Below are 24766 nucleotides of genomic sequence, written 5' to 3'. Positions count from 1 at the left end.
AATACGTTCCAGTTATCGTGCCTTGTACCTGTTGCCAACTTGTTTGCACGGTTGACAACTTTTGCTGACCTGTTGCTTACACTGCGATAAAATTTTTAAGAACTCGCTCAGTGCACAGTTGTTCATGTGACTGACATGGAACTGTGCTAATTGCTGGGTTACACTGCGTATACGTGATTTTTAAATGGAAATCGCCAGACGGCTTCAACCCAATATTAGTTTAAATCGAAAATTTGATTTAGTTCAACTGATTAGAATGCCGTCAATTGCGTAACTGTCATTTATTGTGATGGCAAACATGTTTTCGCATGTAAATGTAAAAATATTATTATAATGTTGTTTTCCCTCAATAAATACAAGTATAACTAAATGTGTGTGTGTGCGCTGAGTTCGGATTATGCGTACTTATTATCAATGGGAATTTCTGTAGAATAAAGCACAGATTATACAAATGTATAAACAAACGCTCAACACGAGACTGCGCACGCGATAAGCGAACGCTTGCTTCATATAAAGGGGATTACTCTTGCTTTTATGAAATTCAAATAATATGTGGGAATTTACCACAAAGCGCAAAAAATATTCAAAAGTATTATTAATTAGCTTGAGCTTGCGTATTTTATTTATTGATTAAAACTATTTGGTTTATTATTTACGTCGCAGCAGCTGCTAAAAATATCAACAAAAAAAGCCAAAATATATTTTTGTTTGTCAGTTACAAATTATGGCCAAAATTTCCATCATTTTATCACATAACTAAACAAATCAGAGACTAGCACGCATTAAGCTAATTGTACGCCAGCTGAACCCACAAAACCTTTCCACAGCCCAATAAAATTGATTAGAGTGCGTCCAAAAGCTGCGCAATAGACATGAGACAGCAAAAGGGGCACGCGATCGGGGGAATTAATATGAATGAAAATTATTACAAACAAATGCAAAAACCTGTCTTGCTATCAAAACAAAACTAAGTAGAGCTTAGTGCGAGCAAATAACAATAATAAACAAGGGAAGGAAAAAACGCAGCTAACAAACAATTTTTGTTAGAAACTAAGCAGTTAACAATTTACAACGAAGCGGCTTAAGTTTATGGTTCAGCGTAGTGCGAGATTTTTATTTGTGCTATATAAAATGTTTAACCAGAAAGAGGCATAAGCGAGCTTTAGCATGAATTCGCAAAAATACGAAAAAACGTGGCTGATAAGCTTATGTTATGTAGCGCACTGATTAGGCCCACTGTGCAAAGTTTAAAGCGAAAAATGAAATCTCTTATGGCAATTTTGTTTAAAAACATAAATTCTGTAAAATTTTTAAATATTTAGAGAAGTGTGGCTAAAGTATGCGCGGCATGTGTTAAGTAAACAAAATTACATTAACACACAAAGTATTTATAAGTAAAACAAACACTTATCATTTAACAGATTTATAAACTATAACAAAGGGGAGATACTTAAAAACAAATAATAAACTTGGTGCTTTTAATGCTTTCTTTATTATTTATTTACTTGTTCGCTTTTTAATTTTTAAATGTTTTTATCACTTCCAGTTCAGCCAAGAAAATATATCCATAACCTAGATCATATTCATTAATTATAGTCTTGTGCATACAACCTCTACTCTTTTATGCATATATCAGCGTTAAGGTTGGTAGGGACCTTCACGTAAATTAGTCCCAGTTCCAATGAGAAAAGCATTATTAGTTTATCAAACTCTTGTGCGTCTTTTAAAGCGAATTTAAAAACAATGCGAGAGTATTCCTTTACTATACCAGTTCTATATTTTTTTTTAAGAAAAAAATCAAATTAATTAATATATGAATAAGTAATATAACCTAACTCATTTACATGCATGCGATTCTAAAAATTTGCCAAGCCTGCATGCATGGTAGGTGTTTAATATAATTCGTTAATATGGAAGTTACCGCTAATCCGAGGGTTAGGTTTCAATTTAAAAGCGCATTTAAATTTCTCAAATTTCAGGAATTGCGCGCTAATTTACAATAAGTAATAATTGCTCTGCATACACGTGAAGCATTGTTGGCCCAAAGGCAGACACACTTTTCATTGTGTGTGAGATAAAAGTAGCGCTGCAAATGATAAATTCAAACATTGCAATGTAAATTTGGAATTTTACTTTACGTTAATGTAAATATTTGCAGTTGTGGCCAATTTTAAGACGCAATTGCACCTTGTGGCAAGCACAGACATAATGCGAGCATGCTGCTGTTGTTGAAACAAGCAAGCTTTGTCGATTAAAATAGAATAAATTAACGTAGAATTTCTAATGGCTGCGAATTAAATATGCGCTGCCGTCTGCGGCGTGCTTTATTATTTAATTTGTATTATCAAAAGCCTGGCGCTTTGGTTAGCACAAGAGCGTTGAATTTCACAAGAACTTAGACGCAGATATGCGTTCTCATATGTTTATATGTGGGTAACCTAGTGTGGCTGGCGGGCTGTTAGCTGATAACAGCAGCTCGCTTATCTAACAGCCGCGTGCCAAACGAGTGTGGCCTGCTGATAAGCTGTAGGCTCTATACTCTACTCTCAGTATAGGGGGCCAGGGTTGACGCTCTCAAGGTCTGTGCAATAAGTCAACTGTCTGTGTGCATTTGACAATTGTCAATTGATATTGTTTTCATTTTCGTTGTTGTTTTATATTATTTGCAGCGTCAGCTGTTCGGGGCGTGCTGTAGCACGTTCGGCGCGCCAACTGTAAATGCACAGTTACATGGGTACACTGAATTTTTGTTGTTGTTGTTGTTACTGATCGTGCGACATGCAAATAAAAAATATTTTTTTCAGGCACCTGTCTTTGTTGTCCTTGCTTACGCAAATCGTTGCGCATACGCAGCGTTACCGTTACACAATCGGCCAACCACCCAACCACCCAAAAGTCAGGTCCAGGCCAAGCAGCCAGCAGCCAACACAGCTGCCAAACAACTGCGTCAATGTCATAAAACTTTCTCACGTAAGTCAAATTCCCAGCTTAGCCGCAAATCTGCTGCTCATCCGCAAAACAAAAAAAAAAACGAAAACAAAAACAAAACAAAAGAAAACAAAAACAAATTACTTTATATACGACATTATTAATACGTATTTTTTTATGCGCCTTTTAAATTGCATTTTAATGCAAACAAATATTGTAACAGTTTATTCAAAAAACCCAGAATACTTTTCATACGATCAGTGGGTGTATTTTTGGGCTAATAGCTTCGCCGTACTAATCAACAAACAAACAAAATATAATTCACCTACTTATTTCTTAGAACACAGCACATTTGCTCACAACCCAGGGGAAATACACAGCCAAGTGTATGTATATCACACCAACACCCACACACACCCATACACACAATTCAATTTGCAAATTCCTTTTGTTATTAATGTGACTTCAAGACATGAACGTCATAGCACAATTCATGACGAAAGCAAATTACTCAGTTGAATGGAGCAACAATATTTTGTAGTTGTTATCAATATTTCATGTTCAAACATGTTTTATGTTGTGCCTGCTGCGTTTATTGGCACATTAGCGCTCATTAAGTTTATTTTTATAACATTTAAAGGAAATTTACATGTGTACATGTTTAATAAAGATTTTTATTTAAATATACGGTTAAGACATTTATTCTTGCGCAAATATTTTTAGTCTGCATTTGTTTATATAATTAGCTTAAGGCTGCTTATCGCTTGAACATACTTTTAAAAAATTCCCAAGCGCAGTTAAATTTTAAACAAACTTTAAATTGTCTTAAGCTAAAGCGGAAAGTTTAGCAGACATTGCCAAGAAAGCAAAATAAATATACGAGATTGCAAATAAGAGCTAAAAGCTGAAATAAAATGAAGACGGAAAAAAATGAAAGAGCAGAATACAGGCAAATAATAGATTAACAATTATATTTTGAATTAAATAATATTATTATTAATTTAGATTTAAGAACTAATATGTTAAAATGATAGCAGCTGAAACTAAAAATCATTTGTCAAGCTATAGTTAAAGTTAAAACACAAAATAAATTATAATTATGGTAAATATAAAACTTTGTTTTCAATTTCCTAAACATATGTTTGTCTGCTTGCTTAGCCATATCGCAAACGTGATAAATTGCATGTGACTATCTCGCTCACGTTTTTGGCGACTGTCAAAATTGGTTCACTTGTTTTTTTGCTTGGCAACCAAATTAACTTTTTTTGGTTATTATAAATATAGCCATAGACGAGCAAACAAACAAACAATGTGATATAGCTAAAATCAGACCATTATTTATATAATCTCTAGGGCAATATTTCGCTTAAATGGGCAATAGTTGGTCGACCGATATGAGCTAGACGTAACTTGTAGTAAACACTTGACAGAATTACAAGAACTAATGTTTACCTTTAATAAGCCATAAATGTGACTAAAATCTACGTTATTGGTCAACGTCTATTTGTCAATGTCTTGTCATAAAATTGAGTACAAGTATTCCGCGAAGCAATTAGAAAATCTGCCAAAGACCTACTATATAGTATATACTATATGTATATCTTATCAGTTATAGCCCTCGTTTGTTTGTTTGGCTAATGATAAGCGCAGACAAGTTCAAGCATGCACAAAATTTAAACAAACTCTAGGCGCCAATTAGTGAGTAGTCGTGTCTATATCTACACACATATAGCCACTTGCTCAATTCTTATAACCGCGTGTAAACAGAGCTTATCAGCTGACTTTGCAGACACTTAGCGTATGGTTAGCAACCCACGGTTAATGCGTCGCATGGAGTGTCCAAAAATAAACCCCAGCAAAGACAGAAATAGCTCAAATTATAATTTATTAATAGCCAAGAATAACAAAAGCCAATTCCGCTGAAAAACCTAAGACAACAACAAATAGAATTGTGGAAATTTCAATATCAGCAATTTGCAATTGTAGTAGCAGCAGTTTATTTATACACATAGATATATATAGAGCTATATGTCTTATCAGACGACGCAGTTCCGTAGAAAAAGAAAACAAAAATAAAATGCCATTGTTAGCACAACTCAATCTGCTTGGGGGGGAAGCACCTGAGCGGCGTTTAGCTTTTATGGTTAAGCTGAAATTAATTAATTAATTATGATGAAATTAAGTGCGCAACAATCTAGAGTATAAATTATATTTACTTGCACATAATTATATTTGGAAATACACATTAGAAAGCAATTAGCTAATAATCGTATTTGATGCAGCTGCTAATATCATTAAAAGTAAATTATGCGCTGCACTCTAATATAAAATTAATGTGTATTTTTGAATAGAACAAAACTGTGCTCAGTTTACTGCTAAGCGCTGCAAAGCCATGTTGAAAATTTTGTTGCCAGCCGCATTGCTATTAACTATGGCGGCACTAAATGTAGGCGTGTCTAAACTCTATAGTTTGAATAGTAACTATAACTAGTATGCTACTTGCAGCTGGCTGCCTTTTGCAAAATGACAAACGCCGTGTGTGAATCGCAAAACAAATCCTGGGTCACCATACAACGTTGTCGCCTGCGTGCCATAAGTCGAAATGTAACCACGCTGAACGTTGAGCTCGAGCTACTGCATCCGGCGCATAATGTTGACTTAAGACTAGAGCTACAGCGTAGAGACTCGACTGGCTACAAGCCCTGGATCTTCAACTACACCATAGATGCCTGCGTTTTCATTAGACAACAGCGACACGCTGTGTTCAAAATGTTTTGGCAAATCGTTAGAAACTTCTCCACCATCAATCACAATTGCCCGTATACGGTAAGTGTGAATAGCTCAACAGCTTTTAAACTTAATCTTTTAACCGTCTGTTTGTCACAGGGCAAGCAATGGGTCAGAGACTTTTATTACGATCCGCAAAATATAACGCTGCCTTTAATCAGCGGCGAGTATGGATTATTGCTTACCTGGAAATTAAATAAGCGGCCGCAATTTGTAACAAATATATATTTTATGTATACACACGATAGTTTTAAATTTCAATTTTAATTGAAACTAGTTTAATTAGGGCTTAACGTTTAAATAAACAAACACACTATGAAAATAAAGATTAACTACATAGCTTAGACTAACGCTTCAATTGGAGCTGCCTGCAATTAAAAATACATTTGTTGCATTTACTAAAATTAAAATGAAGCATTTTTGCTATCAAAATCAATAGCCAACATCAGTCTGCATGTTAATGTCAAGCGTACTGCGCACTATTTTTATTTAGAAGGCCAACTTATCATTGTTAACCCCATTTATCAGAGCAGACAAATGATTGTTGTCTGCTCAGCGAATTGTTCGCTCTTGCATCAGCCAAACCAAATCAAATTTGGCATTTGATTAGACATATGCTATATTCAGCCAGTGATTAGGCTAGACATCATAAATTAAGTATGTATCGACCATTAGTGTGTCGATTTGATTGGTGAAGAGAAATTAGTGAAGAGAATGAGGCCTGGTTATGTGGAATTTAAATTTGCTTAACAATTCCAGAATGGATTAATGCAAATTTATACTTAGCATAAAGATAAGCTCAACAATGTAAAGTATTAAGCATGATTTTTTATAAAATAATTGCAACAAATACTACAAAATTTGATTTTGCGTATTTCCTATTTTGTTAATTTGTTGCACCTATCCAATCAACTCACCCCAATCTACACTTCTACCCACTTCTGATGAGTCAATGGCGGACTTTGGCGCTGCTATTACTAAGCAACATCCGGCGTTTGCCCTTCTATGTGATAAACTTTGTTCTCTCTTATCAATTGCTGCAGCGCGAACATCTTCTACAATGGCACATGCCTTTATATGGGCAAACAGCTTCTTTGACATCTTGGCACTTTAGCACACATTTTAAAATTAGTCACAAGCGCGCAAGCCACACGCTCTAGCGTTGATTACTCATACGACACGTAATCGCAGTGCTGCCTATCAAATCGTCAAATGATAGCTAACAGTTATGGCGCGACTGCTGCTAGTGTTATGCCCAGTGTTGTTGTTCTTGTTGTTGTGATTTTTTACACCGTTTGGCGCTGGCTGGTGTTGAGCTAGGTCAGTGAGTAGGTGGCGTGTGATTTATGTATAAGCGTAAGCACAGGGTGCTGCAATAAGAGCAACATGCAGGTGTAATAAGCGCTTGAATAGAATTTTTTATAAAAAGTGAGAGTAAAAATAAATTTAATTCTGGCGCTGCTTGATGTGAGTAACTTAATACTTAATTGCAGCTGATAGTTTGAGTCTTCGATAACCATGAGCAATGCAGTTAATTTTAAATTTATAAATTTCATTTTTATTTAAGCTGTTGAATAATAAATGTAAATCAAAAACAATTATAGTTATAGTTTTTATTTTGAGCACCCTGTTCGGGCATATGCAAATTTTCCTGCATGTTTTATGAGCTGCCTCAATTTATACATTCAACATTTTGTACCGTTTTAAGCATATTTAATTTTTACCTGCCCCTGCGGCCAGTTGAATGCAACACGCTCAAGTCAAGTGCCGAGTCTAGCGGCATATTTGCCATATAATCTGTATAATCTATGGCTGCTACAGCTGCTTCATCTGATGATCTGCTGCTCCAGTTTGCGTATACGCAAATACGCATTTTATGCGCATTTTGATTTCAACGGCGACAAACTGGCGACAGTCTAAAAGTCAACACGAAAATTTGCATGAGAACGTTCTCTTGAAACTAACTGTTCATGGTAGCACAACTTCCTTTGTCTGGTGGCAGTGGTAAACGATAATCAAATCGCAGCCGCCAGCTGATTGTATAAGCAAGAACTTCATAAGCGGCTAAACTATGCACAATTAAATCATTTATTGTCGTATAAAATAACTTAACCTGATTCGAAACAGAGTATTTTAACCCTTTGAATAATAAATGCTGAGTTGGCAGGTCTTGGGAGTATTGAGGATGTCCCGCAGGAATGGGCTGAAGCGATTAAATAATCACACAGATCCTCAAACACGACGCCTTCTAAAGTGGCTCCCAATAGGGGATCCCTATAAGAAGTGATTTTGTTGGTGATTTCATCACTCAAAAGCATGCAGTAAATTCACCAACGCTAAGCTATTTTGTTATTGTTTTAGAATAATAAACAATGCTGAATTTATTACTAATTAGTATTGAATTAATTACTGTGATTATTGTTAAATGAAATCCCGATGTAAATTTCATTTATGTTTTGTATAACTGATCGGGTGACCAAAGCTACTGACCGGCTCTTACTTCTTTAATTACAGAGGTTACTAGGTATTCACCAGTGAGCTATACTGAAGGCTAGCTTGATTAAAATTGTTCTAAAGTAAGTAAAAGAGTATTGAAAGTAAAATACTGGAATAAAACCCCCGTTTTCATTTCATTTCACTTTTATATATTTTGCATGCAATTCAACTTAACGAATCGAAACAATATATAGTTGCTGCAGATATTTATATATGTATATGTATGTGTGGGTGGGTGTGTGCATCGCCTAGTGCTGCAGGTGTACGAGTATGAGTATGCTTGTGTGTGAATGTGAATGAATACAAAAGCGAATACGAATAGCTTAGATCTAGTTAAAAAATTGAGTGCGAGTTGGAATATCGAATGCTGCTGCTGAATTGTGCAAGAATTTAATACGGAAAGGAGCGTTCATGCTTTTCACCGCAGGGCACAGCCAGCACCTGTGGCTGCTGCTGATTGGCCAGACGCAGTTGCTCCAACGCAATCGCATGCGCCTTGAAGTGCTCACGTGTAGCCTGCTCTAGCTCACTAATCGAATTGGAGCTGGCGCTAGCGCTGGAGCTGGTGCTGGTGCTGGAAATAGCAGCTGCTGCCTTCTCGTTGCTGAACTTGACCTGCGCTTGAGCCTGCGGTGAGTGTTGAATGTAGCGCAGCAGGAAGGGATTCTGACTGTGCTCGGCCAGCAAGTAGCTCTCGGCATTGGCAATGGGCGTGCCTACAACCGCAGGCTGTGCCTCGCCAGCTTGTATGCGTAGAAAGAAACCGTTCTGCACCTGTTGCTGTTGTGTGATCAGCTGTGGCTGCGACTGCGCTGGCGATTGAGCGGGCTGTGGCTTGCCGGGAGCGGGCGTTGCCTTGTAGCTTGGCTGCTCCGACTGCAGCAGTGTCGCTTGCTCCAGCTGCTCGGCTTCCAGACGCGCCTGCTCTTGCTGCTGCAGCGCAATGCGTTCGGTCTCCAGCAGTTGTTGCTCCTCGCTTAGACGCATTGCCTCGCGTTGACGCTCCAGTTCTGCCTGGCGTTGCTCCAGCTCACGCTGTTCCTGCTCACGACGACGTTCGGCTAGCTGCTCGCGCTCCTCATAGCGTATTTTGTCTTCAATGTCGGCTACCTTGTCCTCAGCGATGAGCTTGTCCTTGTTCAGCAGCTGCAACTGTTGCTCGTGCACTTTGATGTTGCTGGCGGGCAGTTGGCTCTTGATGGCAGCAGTGGGCAAAGGCGCAGCAATCACTTGGTATTGTGGTTGCTTTTCTTCACTTTGTTGTTGTCGCTGCAGCGCCTCCTGATATTGCCGCAAATGCTCTTCACGCGCACGCTTCACTTCGGCGGTCTCCTCCACTGGCTTGGCGGGCTCAATGTTGGTCTTGGCAAAGGGCGCTGGTTGAACTGGTTGAGCTTGTGGCTGCTCTGCTGTTGGCTGCTGCTGCAGTGCCTCCTGATAGCGCTTCAGATGCTCCTCACGTGCACGCAGCACTTCCTGCGTCTCCTGCACAGCTTGGGGTTGCGTCTGGGTCTGTGGCTGGATTTGAACGGGAGTTGTTTCGATTGCAGCAAAGTTTGTGGCTGGCTGCGATTTGAGTTCTATGCGCTGCTGCTCTTGCTGATACACTGGCGACTTTTCGGCTTGCAGCACCTGCAGCCTGGCCGCGTTCCAGATGCGCAAATGCTCATCACGAGCTCGCTGCACCTCGGGACTCAAGCCGGGCACTGCTTCAAAGGCATTCTGTTTGATAATCTGCTCCAGCGGCTCATACTGCGCCAGCATACTTGGCGTGGGCTGCTTGCCCTCCGCACGCACACGCTCCAGCTCCACACGCAGCGCATTGTAGCGTTGCTCGCACCAGGCGCGGAACAGAGACAAATAATCGGGACTGCTTGGGCTACTCTTTACGGCGGCGGCGGCTTCGCTGCGTATGCCATAAAGCGGATCCGGGTAGTTAAAGGCCACCAAGCGCTCCGCACCCGTCTGATCCAAGTAGCGCAGGTAGCCAGGAGCCAGCCCACTGCTTACGGGAAACTCACCACGCGCTGGCGCATAGGCGTACAAATTGGTGCGATAACCAATGCTATGTGCCCGTGCTCCCAGCACCAGCACCAGACTAAGCAAGAACAAGCGCATCTTGCTGGTGGTTTGTTGAATTTCAGAGTTCTTAACGACAACGACTGGCAGGACTTTTGGTCAGAGCCAAGACTTCGCTGCAACTTCGTTGACTTGTTGAGTGGAACTGTTGCCTTTGAAGCAACATCTCATGGGTTTTTATAGCAGATGCTAAAAAGAACCGCAAGCCGGAATTTACTTGCTGCTTGCTGCTGTCCTTGAGCCTCAATACACGTTCCACAAGTCTCTGTCTCAATATGGAGGATGCGCTAATAAATATTTTCTTACCCTAGGTCCCGGTCCCGGTCCCGAGCTCAGTATCAGTTGCACTACACAAGTTCAAGCTGTGAGCGATTCTTGTGTTAAGCCCTCTGCCTGTTTGTTTTAATTGCCAGCTAGCCATCAATATCAGTTAATACACCGTGAGAAAATATTTGCAGTTTAATCATGCGCACTTTCCTAACTTTATAACAAAATTTTGTTTAAGCAACTTAAACTATTTCAAAAGTGTTTCTCATATTGAAAGTCTGTTTTATGCTTAAGAAGTTTTATTACAAATTTATTTATTTATTTATTTATAAGTCATTGCAGAACTTATTTATACGCTGTTGGTAATACAAGATCCATAATTCCAATCCCATTGCCTTCGTCGTAAAATGATAGAAATTTTTGAATTAAACAGAGATATCAACAATTGAATGTTGTTAAATTTTTGTAATTTTTTCAATTCAACTATATTTTTTGCATAATCTTGTCTTATTGAAAATTATATTTTGAATATAAACCATATTTTTTAAATTTAAATTTCTACTTTGTCACTTCTAGAATATACAATAATTCTATTAATATATTTAAATATGCATTTGGCTAAGAATTTTAAATTTTTACAGTGTAGTAGAAGCTGCAGTCTTTGTAGCAGCCACATCCCCAGTCCATTTAGGCTGTCATCTGTCGTTTGGGGTTCTTCCGTTATGCAGGCCCGTTCCATTCACTGGCAACTGCCTCAAGGTCAGGACCGCAACTAAAACTGCAGCTGAGGCTGAAGCTGCCGCTGAACCTGAATCTGGTTCTACAGTCGTGTTTATTTTTAGCCATAAAAGCTGCCAATTTATGGCTGCCAGTGACCAATGCATAAATTATGCCCTAGCGAAGGGCAGTCCCCGCTCCCTCCCACTCCCAATGGACTAGTTGCATTAATCATTGATTTATGCATGGCACTTTGACCGCTCTGAACAATTATTTAAATGCAACGCACATTTGTCAAAATATCAATTTAGCACTGACGCCTTGATCACATATTGCATTTTATGTAGAATCAAAAACCCATATATGGCTTTAAGTTTATTTTTAGTCGAGAATCGTTGTACAGTCGCCGGCTGGACGCGCCTGCATGACGCTAAGGTGGGCGGGTTTGCCCAGCCGAATGCCTTTTGGGGGCCAAGCTGAGCGGCAGCCAACCGGTTAAAGCCGCAACAATTTTTGTCATTTTTTGTGGTATTTTTATTTATATTTTTTGTGTAATAATAAATTCACGTTAATTTCAGTCGGCGCCGTTATATGGGCAATTCACAAATTTATGCGCCTGTATATAATTTTATAAAGCAAAATTTGTAATGACTTTTTATTTGCATGTAACAAAAGTGAAAATCAGTTAAAATTCTTTGCGGTTGTTTTTATGAAGTGAAGATCAATAAGCAAATTCCTTAAGCCGAGAAAGTAAATTCCTTATTGTTTTAAACATATGCAACTGTTAAAGAATAATTAGTAAAGCTAATTGAAAACAAACCGTATATTATTTTTAAAATCATATATTCAACAAACTTATTTTGTTTAAGCAACATTGCACTACATGTTGATAGCAAGTTTAAGATTTGTATATGCTAGCATGAAAAAATAATTAAATATTTATATTTGTTTGCTAGGTGAATAATCGTAGCTTATAAATCAACCATAGTTAATTGAGATTATACATTATTTTTTTATACTTATAAACTAATTATTAAGTAATTCAATCAATTATAAGCCCGTTATTTGACAAGGAGAATAATTTCAACATAACTCTTTACTCTCAATATCTTCATCCACTGCTCAGCACATGCTTCAAGTAAAAACTCCGAGCTTGGCTTCATATTCCATATAAAAAATTGTCATATGACAAGGCATTGACATTGTAATACAATTGCTATTTATTTCACCTGTACACGCAATACACAAAACAAACTTAAGTAAGTAACTTTCACGGGCAGACAAAGATTTCATAAGATTCCATGAAATTGCCAAAAATCTTGTTGCCAAGCGAGCGTCGAATTTGTGCGTCGTAGTTTCGCTTCTAGTATAGATTTTATTTATAAGCTTTCTTCTTGAACTGACCACAGTCACGATGAGGCGGCAACGTCACATGGTTGAGCATTTGCCAGCACTTGCCTGGGATAAAGATACAGGCGAGAATTTTCGGACAACTGCGTCATGTTCAATTTATTTTAATTTTTCTGTTGTCCACGCGCTCTATTAAGCAAAATAAATACAAATGGGAGAAATGGAGGCACGTCCGCCTTTAATTAGAGCATAGGGCTACAGTACGAACTGCACGTTGTGTTTTATCTTATCTTGCACTTATTTAGCCGCTGGCTAAAGCGGCGTATACACAACATAACTTAACTGATGAAACGTGCGAAATGTGCATGTCACAGGTGCTAATTGCAATATAATTAACACAGCCTGTACAGTTAATTAAGCTGTCTGCTGTACATATTAACGCAGAGAACACACCACTTGTCGTTTGACTTAATTTTCTCAGCTGCAATCGTTATAAAAGTGAGATAATAATAAGCGCAAACAGTAGCTAGAGGTCACACACCCGCCCTCTATTAGCCAAGCCAATTTATGTAAATATTGAACTTGTACTTTATTTCGCCATTTAAGTCTTCCGCTGAATTTCGAGACAAGGCAAACGCTCAATAAACGCACTTGAACTGCGGTTATAGTTAAAAAAAAAAAAAAACAAAAACTAACGAGAAAAAAATTCCAAAAAATATAAATTTTTGCACGTTGACCAGCTCACGTGTGGCTTGAGCGCAGTTCCGTGCTTCAAATAAATGTAGAAAAAAAAACCCAGACCCAATTTCCAGTTTACACAGCAAACAACGTCACAATTTTTTGTCTGCGTGCAGCAGCAAATTAATTTAAAAATTCAACTTAAATTCGTCATTTAGGCAGCTTGAAGCTCTGAATGGCTAACAAATGTTTTTACCCAAAAGTTTGATTTTCCAGCTAAAGACCATAACTAAAACCATGGCTAAGCTGCTTATAAATTTTTGGTATTTCGCAATTTTTAGTAGTAGGACAAGTTAGCAGTGGGGTTTGGGGTCATTTGGGCAATTTGTCACTATTCTTAATGACAATGTGATTTTGTTCAAATAATTGCGAAATATTTGCTGTCAAATGGAATTTAATATAAGCGTGTATTATATTATTTTATTTATGCTTTAAAAAATGCTTGCAATAAATGTTCTAATTGGAAACATTTATAAATATATAACAAAGCCACTTTTACCAGCTCCAACGTCAAGGCCATTTATTTTTAAACCCAAATATATTTTTCTTTTATAAACGTCAAAGCAAAAGCCGTTGCCATAGTTGTCTGACGTATTTACGTCACTTGGCCAATTTGCTTGGCTGAACAAAAATCAAATCGCAAGAAAATGTTATAATAAATGCAAACTGGTTTTTGGGGAAGTTCCAAGAGTGAGCGCGCTTCCATTGCGAGTTCCGTTTTATGTATGTACAAGTAATTAAAAATTAAATACATCAATTAGAGCGCCAACGCAATGACCTAGACTGCAACAACAATTGCCGCAGCAGCAACTTAACAACTATATTAATAAATTTTTAAACACAAATGTGCGCAAAATTAATTTGCATTATTAATGGAGGCCAAGTGGCAGGCAGGCAGTCAGTGTTGTGACTGTTGCAAGCTGCTGTTCCCACTGCCACAATTAATCAGCTTAAAGCTTGTCTAAGGCTTAAGCTTTGGAGTGTTTAGTTATTATGTCAGCCTAATAGCTTAAATAATGCCAAAATTAATTTTGATTTAAAGCTGTTGTCAAGCTGCCAGCTGTCAATTGCTATAATTGTTGTTATTGTTTTGTAGGCAAAACATTTAATTTATTTATACGCCTGCGTCTCAGTGTTGTTGGGGTGACTCTCAAACTGTAAAGCGAAAAACACTTGCACTTTTGTTTAAAACATTTATTTTCGTTTACTTGACTTTAGCATTAAAGTTTAAACAATATTCAATCTTGTTATTGGGGGAGGACCAACTACTACAATACTTAATTAGCTATGAATTTTCACTTAATATTTAATTAATAATTTTTTTCTTTTACTTTCTGTTTGCATTAATTACACAGCGTAATTATAATAATAATAATAATTGTAATAATAAAACATTGTTTTTGTTTGCATACGAAAATCAAACACATACACACATATACAAACACATGCATACATTCGCACATACAATTTACTGCTATTTGTAATATTAGTTATTGATTTTTTTGTTGTTTTGAATTTTTTACAATTTTCAACTTTTGTCTTGCGCTTAGCTAGATTTACGATTTATGTGTTCTTTTAGCTTAAAACTATTTAACTTAAACATTGATTTGATTTTGCGTGTAACGTCTTGAGGTTAATTAATTCCATTCCGTGTGGTTGTTGTTAAGGGATAAAACTATAGAAGATTAAAGTGTGTGAGCAGCAATTGATTTTACACAATAATTGCAAAAAGATTGTGTTTAAACTTAAGCAAACAAATTTCAACTAAATGTACATCAATATAAAATATAAATATTCAATTTGTTTAACAAGCAATCAAAAGATTTATCAAATGGAAAGTTCAACGAAATACGCTAAATGGAGGGCCTTTCACTGCAGCTAACTTAGCATATGGCTGGACTATATAATAATAAATCGAGCGCAAGTTACAACGCTATATATACACACAACCTCTCTCTCTCTATATATATATATATATATATATATCCATATATATAACCATAGATCGTTTAGCGATAACTAATTACAAGGCGGGTTGCTGCAGCTGCAAACAGGCAAACAGCTTTCACATAATGGGATCCGGGCCCTGTCCTTCCAAATCGGACACCTGGCTCTGATAGAGCAACGCATCTTGATAGGCCTTCTTAACGGCTTTGCGTTCCGCCGGCTTGCGCGACTCCACAAGCTTTTGCTGGTCCAGCTGCTTGTCTATGCCGAGTATGTCCAGCTTATTGGCCGGCAGCCACTGCCAGGTGCGTTTAACATCGAAGAACAGCACTAGAAAGACCACATCGTCCAGACAATTCTTACGCAGCGCCAGCACATCGGTGGGCGGCGCGGGCAGCGGCACGCCGTTGTAGACAAAGCCCTTGGGCGTTTTGGGATCAAGTATTAGCGCTGGATACCAGGGATAGCCGCGGCACTTGGCCCAGACCAGCTGCAGCGGCTCCAGCGTGGCTCTCGATGCGCGCGTCATTGTGGACTCCGATTCATGCTCGGCCTCCTCATAAGCATGCTTGTTGCTGCGGTTGTTGTTGATGGCGCTGGTCGTGGTGCTGCGTCGCGACTTTATGTTATTCACCAGCGGCGAGGCATTGGGCGTCGCTGCTCGCAGCTTGACGGCACGCGGTGGCGGCGTTGCTGTTGAGCTGGTGGTGGATTCACTGAGATTACTGCGCCGCTTGCCGCGTCCACGGGCGGCTGACATGGCACTGCCACGCCCTTGCAGCGGTGTGGGCGTGTTACGTGTTACACGTGGCTTGCCGCTGCCCAGCGGCTGTTGCTCCTCATCGTCATCCTCTTCGCTCTCCTCGCTGCTGTCCTCGCTGCTTATGGCCATGTTGCCATTGCGCTGGCCTGACTGCAAACTGCCATGCTCCAGATCCATGGCGTCTGTCGTGCAATCGTCTTGCTGCAGCCCTTGCGCTCTAACGCTATCCGAGTCCGCATCATCGCCATCACTAGCCTCATCGCTGTCAAAGTCGGAGCAGCTGCCGCTCATACTAAAGTCGGAGCAGCTGCTGCAGGGACTACTGGACTGGGAGGGTGCCTCATCGCTTTCATCGCTCACATCACGCTGATTGTTGGCGCGATAAACTCGAAAACTGTCGGGTATGCGCTCGAAGGGAAGCGACGCCGCCGTCGTCGTCGTCGTCGTCGCTACTGCTGCCGCCTCCGTTACAGCATTGGCCTGAGGTATGGGCGACTTCTTTGGTGACATGGAAGGCAGGCGGCGATAGCGCGCTGGACGCTTGGGTGACTTGGAGACCAGACTCGTGCTTAGCTTTTGGCTTAGGCCTAGCACGGACGGCGCTGCAACAGCGCCAGCCACATGATTGAGACCAAAGCTATTGCCTGCTACCGCAGTGGGAGTGTTGGCATTAAGCGTGCTGGAGGCAGCGGTGGCAGCAGTGGCATTGGAACTGTTGGACTGCGTGCTGGAGGACTGTGAATTATGTTGCTCCTCCTTAACGGGCGTCGTCAGCGGCTCCGTGGGACGCTTGAGCGCTGCCTGAGCCTTACGAGTAAGCAAAATGGCAGTTCTGCAAAGGATTGGGAGCGCTCTGGTCATAAATGCTCTCAAGTATTACTTGGCTGTGTTACTTACCTGCGATTGATGCCAACGGGTGAGCTGCTGCTGTTGTTGAGACTCTTGACGGGACTGCAGGGCGGTGTTTGCGTTAAGTGCGAACCCAGCTTGCTGGTTTCCTCCTCAGCCAGTGAATCATCCTCGCTGTCTTCGTCTTCTTCTTCATCAGCTTGATCCTGTGACTCGTCCAAGTCCATGGCGCTGCTATTAAGACGCTGACGCGTGCGTTTCGGCGTTGCAACACGAGGCGTGTACTCGTCCTCGCTCTGCGACTGTGCCGCATGGCGCTGCAAGTTAAAAAAAAATATTATAAATATAATAAGCGCTTGCAACCAACTCGGATATACACTTTGATGGGCATTTTATTTATTCCAACTCAGTGTGGATGGTCGGATGCTTACCGCTTGGAAACGCGACTTCTGCAAGGATTTGCGCATGCGTGTAATCTCGAGACGTATTTGCTTAATCTTCTTGGTCCGGTAGCTGGGATTCTTGAGTACCTGCGATTTGTCTGCTAGTATGAGCAGCTTTTGTACCACATCCTCACTGGGCACCGCTGACAATAGCTGTCGCAGCTCCTGCTCCACTTCCAGCTCCACATGATCTGATAGCGTACGCTGGCTACGCTCGAGCAGTCCATCCCGCTGCAATTCTTTGCGCAGCTGCACAAACAGTGGCGCCGCCTGATCTCGCATGCGTATTCCAGCACGATAGAATACCGTGTCCTTGTTGTTGTAGGCCAAACAGTTTTGTATCATAAGATCAAAGTCTGCCTCCATCTGCTCCAGCGTGCTGTATTTGCAGTCCTTGAGCTTGGTGCGCATTGTGCCCAGATCCATGGGCTGCTTCACAATGTCCATATAGTCAGGCACCTCGCTAGTGTCCACGGGCTCGCGAAAGATTTCCATCGTATCGCGCGTTTCGAGCGCATCGAGCAGCTTGGCTAATGCGGACTCGAGCGGATTCAGTTGCAGCATAACTACCTCCTCCGATATCTTGACAAAGGCCACCTTAAGCTTCTCACGCTTGCGCACCAGTTCGCAAAGCAGACGCGCACGCTCCAGATCCTGGCGCAGGCACTGCCAATATTTAAGCTGCCGGTAGAGCTCATTAGTGTCCGGCGAGCCTTCGATGCCGTTGCGTTGCAACATGCCATGACTGTTGCCCTGACTCTGTAAGCGTCGCAGCAGCGGCACACCATTGCGATAATGCCGCTTCAGCGTCCAATACGCAATAATCCTGTCCAAAAACTCTTTCTTCTTTTGCATATGCACCATGCTCGCAATCTCATGCACGCGCTCTGGCGGTATCGTGGGTATGAGCACCACGGGCGCAGTGGAACGTTTCTTGGCCAGAGCTTTGCGTGCCTCACGCATCTTCTGGCGCGTATCCTCAAAGTCCGGCACATTTGTCTTCAGCTTGGCATCCGCGGGCGTGTGCGCATGGCAATAGGCAAACTTTTGCACATGCATAGAGCTATCGTTGTGGCCGTCTTTGACCGTATCCATAGTCATATAGAGACCCGCCTGCTGCGCACAGGTTACATGGAAGGCGGCATAGCAGCTGTTTCTATGGCATTGTATGCAGGCGCCCAAGCCCTTCTCCTTGCACACATAGCAGGTGAGGCGCCAACGCGCCGCTGGTATTGTCTCAATGGAATCTGTTGAGGATAACAATGGAATTAAATGGCATCTCGTAGCTTTCCTCTAAAGATACTTACCAATGGGCTCAAGGAATACCGTGTTGGCAAAGCGCACCTCGGGTATCCACAAGGCGCAGACCACATGCGCCCATTGTCCGTGATCCGTTTGCTTAAAGGCGCCTCCTGCGTTCGGACAGAGCACACAATTGACTGGTTTGCTGGGCGACTGCAGACAGCGTCGGCAAAGCCATTGGCCTTCGGGTATATAGGGTACGCCGTAGCAATCCTGATGCACCGCCAGGTTGCACATGTCGCAGAAGAGTATCACGTTGGTGTTCTGACATTCGCCGTCCAGGCAAATGCAGCAGACTGCATCATCGTCCACCTCCACGCCCGTGGGCGTTCCATTGGCTGCTGCCTGGAAATGAGATTCCTTCTCGAGGCGATCCATTAGCAGCTCCATGGTATCTATGCTAACCGCATTGAGATTTAGCTTGGCACGCTGCTCGTTCATATGCTCCAGCCAGGCAGAGTCCTCCTCATCTACATCGTATTCTATTTCTCCGTCCAGCTCCTCGACCGACTTCTCTATGAAGCGATAGTAGGCCAAGGGTCGTGGCGGGGCATCAGGCACATTGTAGTCATCGATTTCACGCACATTCGCCACTGGGGGCTTCACCTGTGCCCAAGCTGACTGCTGCTCCAGCGGCACGGCAGACGCATTCAAAATGCAGCCACGTTCAACCAGCCGAACGAACTCTTCCTCATCCACCATGGGCAATGGCTCTTCTATGCCCAGGCGCACACTTTTACCATCGATGTTAAAGGTAACCGTCTCCTCCTGCTCATTATAGCAAACCAACGACTCGGGATTCGCATTGCTGCGACTGTTACTGCAGCCATTTTCACCTTCGGAGTTGGCACCACCACTTCCATTGTCTTTGGGCGTTGAATGCAGCGCTCTCGCGGAGCGCGCCTTTTTTCTGTTTGGCTTTAGCACTGGCGTTAACGGCTGTGGATTGTCGTGATCGTAGTTGGTTAGATGGCCCTGCAGGCCGGCTAGCGTCTTATAGCTTCGATCACAGTCGCGCACTGGACAACCAAATGGCGGCTGGGATTGTTTTGTTTTTACGCCACGGCAGTACTCCACGACATCAAAGTCGAGTCCCATTGCGCTTTTGCAGCTGCAAGCAGCAGCAGCGTGTGCTTTGCGGCGTAAGGCGTTGCTATTGTTAATAGGGTGACCGGGTGTCTGCGTGCTGTACGCTACTTATATGTACATCTTATTGTTATTGGAGCAACGTACGCAGTTGTCTTATTTCAACGCGTTTTTTTGTTAAATTTGTGCTCGCTTGCGAATTCTGGCGAATTTTTAACAAAATATGTGACTTTCAGTGTTTTCCAACACTTGCGGCAACGAGTAGTGCTGCTGAGCGAAATAGGTATCGGCAGGTGCAAGTAAAACGAGGGAAAGTATCGGTCTTAGGGTTGCCCTTGCCTACAAGCGGATAGGCCGTATAAAGGCAAGAACTAAAGAGAGAATACGCAATTTAATAATAAAACTGCTTAAGCTTGTCTACAATCATGCTCTCATGCTAGGTAATTATAATATAAATGAATAACTCAGTTGTTCCGAGTATGAACTGACATACTGTTCATTTGAGGCAATAGTATCGGCGCGAACTGCACAACTTATCGATGTTTTCTTTTTTTTTTATTGTGCGCCCTTTTTTTTGCCTATCGACGCAGTGCCGCAATCGACGCCATTTGAAATAAACGGCAACACATCTTTTTACAAACACAAAAATAAATTGTAAATCTGAATAATTTGTAAAAAGATTGCTGTTGTTTGTCAAAATGGAGGACCTGCTGGAGATGACCAGTATTATATCCGAGCTTGAAAATAAGCTGGAACTAATAAGCAAGGTAAATGCAGGCGAAAATATCCATGGACAGGACGCAGCCACTTAAGCGTGATTTCTTTTGTTGCAGGCACATTTTGATGAGCTGGAACAATTATTTTTTGGCAAATCGGTAGCCACTTCTGTTGATGCTGGCGTGAAAGCATTGGAGTCCAATGAATCCGGCAAGAACAGCTCAGAGACACCGCAGCAGACTAAAAAGCGTCCCAAGCGCTTGACTGCCTTGTCAGAGTCCGAAGCTGATGGTAAGTAATGGACATTCCCAATCACATATGGGTTGAAATAAACTTTATAAACGTGTGTGGCTTCATAGGTGAAGAGCCTAGTAATATGGACGAAACTAGTGCAGTTACATCGCAACGACAAAGCGCACGCATGAGTAACTCGCAACTGCTGGCCGCGGCGCAGGAAGATGATCCCGAGGAGCGCCAATTGAACACTACAGCATCGCTGATGCCACCGCCACCACCACCAATCATAACAACAGCAGCAGATACAACTACCAACCCTGCGGATACTAGTAGAAGCTCAGGCCGACCACAACGCGCAGCCAAGATACGCTCCGAGAAGAGTCTTAAGGAGCCCGCGCTAAATAGCAAGTTACGGCAGCCAGACCCAGAAGTCGCAGTCAAGGTTAAAATTGAAAGTCAGCAGCGTCCGTCACAGTTCAGTAAATCGACAGCTGTAGCTCCAGCAGCTGCTCCAGAGAAGCCACAGCCAGTTCTTGAGCCAGAGCCAAAGCCGCGTACAAGTCAAGAAAAATTAAGGAGCTTGCGAATCGAGGTCAAACGCGAAAAAGTGAGCCTTGATACAAACTCCACTGTTACGCTTGAGGCAACCAGAACCATCGTGGAGACGTCCACCACAAGTAACACAAGCACGGCACCTGCCAAAAAAACACGCAAGAAGAAAGAGCCCCACAAGCCTATAAAAGTGGAACGCTTTAGCGATTTGGACAAGGAGCAACCGGTTTCGGCACGTACACGTCAAGGAAGCACTGGCTCACAGGAGTCGCAGGCGCGCTCGCAACGCTCCGTCTACGAGGATGCCGTCGAGGGAGAGCTTAAGGCTGCCAATGCCACAGTAACCATTTCCCAGTCTAAAGCTTTGGGCGAAGCCACATTTAATGGGCCCGCTGACGAGCATTTGCCGGGCAACTCTACCTTCCAGGTAGAATCAAATGTCAGCAAAGAGACGTCTATGCAGACGGCTCGCGAGGGCAGCATGCGGGAGAACAGCTTGATGACAGAAGATGACTCGGTGGAGGAACCCATTAGGCCCGCAACCAAGCAGGCTGGACACAAACTGCCACTCACACTTAAGGGCATGAAGATGCCAGCGCGCACTCACGAGTTGTTCAAGTTAGTTTGATTTATATACATAGTATGTAACCTTTTAACTTATGCTTCTTTTTTCAACAGTCCGCTGCTGCAAAGTCCTGTAAAGATGCGCGTGGAAGCCTTCGAGAATGCAGCCAATGCTCAAGGCAGTACACGTCCCAAGCGCAACAAGGAAACTGTAAGTTTCAAATCAACTGCTGCTGAGCTTTTCTCACCTAAAGTGTTCATTACAGAGTGCGTCTAGCAGCAGCACCACGCCTCTTATTGGACGTCTTCAGGCGCCCACTTTGGGGCGTTTTCTCACACCCACACAGAGTACCAGTTCCCTGCCGATAAACTCTGCACAACCCAAGAAGGCGCCCATGAGTGCCAGCAAGGCAGCGCCGCTTATGAAAACAGCCACGGGCACAAATCTGAAGAGCACCAATTCCGGTTCCACCAAAACTCTCTCACGCGAAAACAGCGGCGATGATTTTCGCAAAGGTCTTCATCAGCTGGCTGAGGAGAAGAAGAAGCAGCGCGAGTTAAAGCACCAACAGGCTGCAGCTCTGCGGGAGACCAAGGAACGCGAGCGAGCCGAACGTTTGGCCAAACTCACCAAAGAGCGTGAGGAGAAGCGTTTGAAAAAGTTGCAAAAGGAGAAAATGGAGGAACGCAAGCGTCAGGAAATGGAGGAGCTGCAGCGTAAAATGGCCCAACAGGATGAAATTGAGCGCAATAAAAAGGCGCTTATCAAGGAAAAGGAACGCGAGCATATGCTCCAAATGAAGGCACAAGCTGCAAACTCGGCCAAGGCGAAGAAGATGATGCCACCGCCACCCAAATCAGCATATACATTCGCAATGCTGCACGAGGATGATTCCACAGATGATGAGAGCAAGATCTCCTACAAGCGCCCAGCTGTGCCCACCTGGAGTCGCAGTAAGTTTTTCAAATCGATTAACACAATTGGATTTTATTAAAAACTTGATTTTATTTGCAGCTCATGTGCGTGGCCCAGCAATAGTTATGCAGAACAATTTGCCCATTACTACCATTGATAGCTTCTTCTCGGTGGCAGCCAGCACACCAGATCTGAAACTCATCTTTCCCGACATCGATCCCAGTCACTTGAGGCGCAACTCAAGTGTGCTTTGGTCAACGCCACCGCGTTACTCAGAATTACCCAAGTACTAACCTTAAGTACTACTATAGTTTATTACATATTGCAATTAGATGTTGTCATTATTATTTCATTTATATGCTACACACAAATTTCTGTATTCATTAATTCATAATAAATAAATGGTATCAATGTTGAATGAAAATAAAAACCCTGCTTTAGCCAGAATTTGTGTAATTAAAACGCTTAAGCCCAGTGACCGCAAAATGCATTTATTCGTGAGTCCATGAGTACCGCAATGAGTCGGCGCAGCTCCAGTTTGGGCAATTGACATTAATACCCAAGTACTTAGAACCATTAAAGCTGCCAGTGTGCTCAATTATGGTCAACATTGCCCCCTCCATTAACAGCTGCCGAACAATGATCTTTGAAAATTAAATGAAAAAAAATATATAGTAATAATAAAACTGGATAAATACCTGTGTGAAGAATTGGCCAGATAAGTAAATATACACAATTTCTCTGGTCATGGGCCATGATTTTCGATTGCGATTGCTACTACTTCTCCCACTGATTGGCCGTTGCGGGTTTGGGGCTTGTTTCTTTACTGTTCCCTTCCCCACTTTGGCTGCCTTGACGCGGCGCTTGGCTGCCAAATGAGGTGACATGAAAAGCGAATACCGACTTGCCTGCCTAATGCATCTGAAGACGCTTCTTCATTGCTTGCCTTGCAGTGGGTGGAGCTGCAATTGAATACTCGTGGTAAGCCGCAAATGCAACTTGTTTGGTCTAAGCAGCAACCAACGAGCGCCTGAAAGAAAAGGAAAACTTTGCAGACTTTACATGCTTGAGGTATGTGGCATGCGGCCTTAAGACTTTGTCACGATGTTAACAACGCTTAAGAATTTTACATGACTATGCTCACTGTAATTATTGGAAATGAAATATTTTTTAAACACATTTGGTTGGGCTGCTGCACTTGAGCTATTTAATTATTTTTAGTCATTCACTTCTTATTCATCAATAATAAATTAATATATATTTATATTTAAAAAAAAAATGTAAAATTTTAAATTTATATTATAATTGCAATTTATTAACTAAAAAAATGTAAAACTATTTAATGTATGTTTATTATTTATCAGCACTTAATGAAGGGCATCAAATGCTGTACTTTACACAACTTCAAATTCAACTGCAGACTATTCTATGTATGCAGTTTTCATTTTCAATTGCTTTTGCAGCTGTTTTGTCTTTGAGCCCAAGTCTTTGTCTATGTCTAATCTTGATCTCGTGCGTTTGTAATTTGCCGGGTAATTGTTGCCCACTCGCTGCTGATTGGCATTGGGCATGTTTTCGTTGCCTCTGCTAGAAGCAGGGGTGCATGGAGTTGCACGGCAATTGAAGTGGCCGGCGGCTTGTTAACGGCGAGTGGGCATGAGCATGCAGCATTTATTGCTATTAGTAACTAATGTGCCGCTTAAAGGAACTGTTGTTAAAGCGCGCTGATTTTTCTCGCTGATTCGACTTAAAAGGAGAAGAAGAAAAGAAACACTTGTAAGCATTCGTTAACATGGCACTTTCAATTGTTGTTGGCTGCCTGCAAACTCACCTCAAACAACTAAAAAGAAAATTTTTGATATAAAAAATATTTAAATTAATTAAATTAATAATTCAAATGCTTTTAAAAATATTTTAATTTCTTTTTTAAACCCAAACTTCAGCTACTGTGCTTTGACTATTTTGAAATAATTTGAAGTTAATTCACCACAGTGCAAAGTACTGGCTTTCAAACTCACCAGAGCAAGC

At 41.8% G+C, this 24766-nt stretch overlaps 4 protein-coding genes across 4 annotated transcripts; 2 read left to right on the top strand and 2 right to left on the bottom strand.

Annotated features, from left to right (window-relative positions):
- The first annotated feature begins 5451 nt into the window (after positions 1-5451).
- Positions 5452-7635, top strand: LOC108594727. The gene is made up of 2 exons (XM_017979866.1): positions 5452-5754; positions 7537-7635. The coding sequence occupies exons 1-2, from the start codon at positions 5452-5454 to the stop codon at positions 7633-7635; spliced, it is 402 nt and encodes a 133-aa protein (XP_017835355.1).
- Positions 7636-8601: 966 nt separating this feature from the next.
- LOC108594726 (putative mediator of RNA polymerase II transcription subunit 26) lies at positions 8602-10329 on the bottom strand. The gene has a single exon (XM_033293349.1). The coding sequence runs from the start codon at positions 10327-10329 to the stop codon at positions 8602-8604; it is 1728 nt and encodes a 575-aa protein (XP_033149240.1).
- A 5026-nt stretch (positions 10330-15355) lies between these two features.
- Positions 15356-19969, bottom strand: LOC108597713 (peregrin). The gene is made up of 4 exons (XM_017984402.1): positions 18672-19969; positions 17353-18611; positions 16970-17238; positions 15356-16904 (listed from the first exon to the last, which is right to left on the bottom strand). Exons 1-4 carry the CDS (start codon positions 19762-19764, stop codon positions 15428-15430), a joined length of 4098 nt encoding a protein of 1365 aa, XP_017839891.1. The 5' UTR covers positions 19765-19969; the 3' UTR covers positions 15356-15427.
- Positions 19970-20361: 392 nt separating this feature from the next.
- LOC108595146 (mucin-5AC) lies at positions 20362-23101 on the top strand. The gene is made up of 6 exons (XM_017980312.1): positions 20362-20519; positions 20586-20760; positions 20829-21876; positions 21937-22033; positions 22089-22776; positions 22838-23101. The coding sequence occupies exons 1-6, from the start codon at positions 20451-20453 to the stop codon at positions 23029-23031; spliced, it is 2271 nt and encodes a 756-aa protein (XP_017835801.1). The 5' UTR covers positions 20362-20450; the 3' UTR covers positions 23032-23101.
- Positions 23102-24766: the final 1665 nt, after the last annotated feature.

This window comes from Drosophila busckii, chromosome 2R (assembly GCF_011750605.1).
Source record: "Drosophila busckii strain San Diego stock center, stock number 13000-0081.31 chromosome 2R, ASM1175060v1, whole genome shotgun sequence".
In the NCBI taxonomy this organism is placed as follows: Eukaryota; Metazoa; Arthropoda; class Insecta; order Diptera; family Drosophilidae; genus Drosophila; species Drosophila busckii.
The sequence above is the reverse complement of the archived record's forward strand: the minus strand, read 5'-3'. Positions and strand labels throughout refer to the sequence as shown.

What these genes read in the sequence shown, in the direction of transcription:
- LOC108594726 (XM_033293349.1), bottom strand. Translation starts at nt 10,329, where the DNA reads ATGCGCTTGTTCTTGCTTAGTCTGGTGCTGGTGCTGGGAGCACGGGCA.
- LOC108595146 (XM_017980312.1), top strand. Translation starts at nt 20,451, where the DNA reads ATGGAGGACCTGCTGGAGATGACCAGTATTATATCCGAGCTTGAAAAT. An exon ending in AGCTGGAACTAATAAGCAAG is followed by an intron (nt 20,520 to 20,585) that starts GTAAATGCAGGC and finishes CTTTTGTTGCAG; the next exon opens with GCACATTTTGATGAGCTGGA. An exon ending in TGTGCCCACCTGGAGTCGCA is followed by an intron (nt 22,777 to 22,837) that starts GTAAGTTTTTCA and finishes TTTTATTTGCAG; the next exon opens with CTCATGTGCGTGGCCCAGCA.
- LOC108597713 (XM_017984402.1), bottom strand. Translation starts at nt 19,764, where the DNA reads ATGGGACTCGACTTTGATGTCGTGGAGTACTGCCGTGGCGTAAAAACA. An exon ending in AGAAGTCGCGTTTCCAAGCG is followed by an intron (nt 17,239 to 17,352) that starts GTAAGCATCCGA and finishes TTTAACTTGCAG; the next exon opens with CGCCATGCGGCACAGTCGCA. An exon ending in CCCGTTGGCATCAATCGCAG is followed by an intron (nt 16,905 to 16,969) that starts GTAAGTAACACA and finishes AATCCTTTGCAG; the next exon opens with AACTGCCATTTTGCTTACTC.
- LOC108594727 (XM_017979866.1), top strand. Translation starts at nt 5,452, where the DNA reads ATGACAAACGCCGTGTGTGAATCGCAAAACAAATCCTGGGTCACCATA. An exon ending in ATCACAATTGCCCGTATACG is followed by an intron (nt 5,755 to 7,536) that starts GTAAGTGTGAAT and finishes TGGCTGCTACAG; the next exon opens with CTGCTTCATCTGATGATCTG.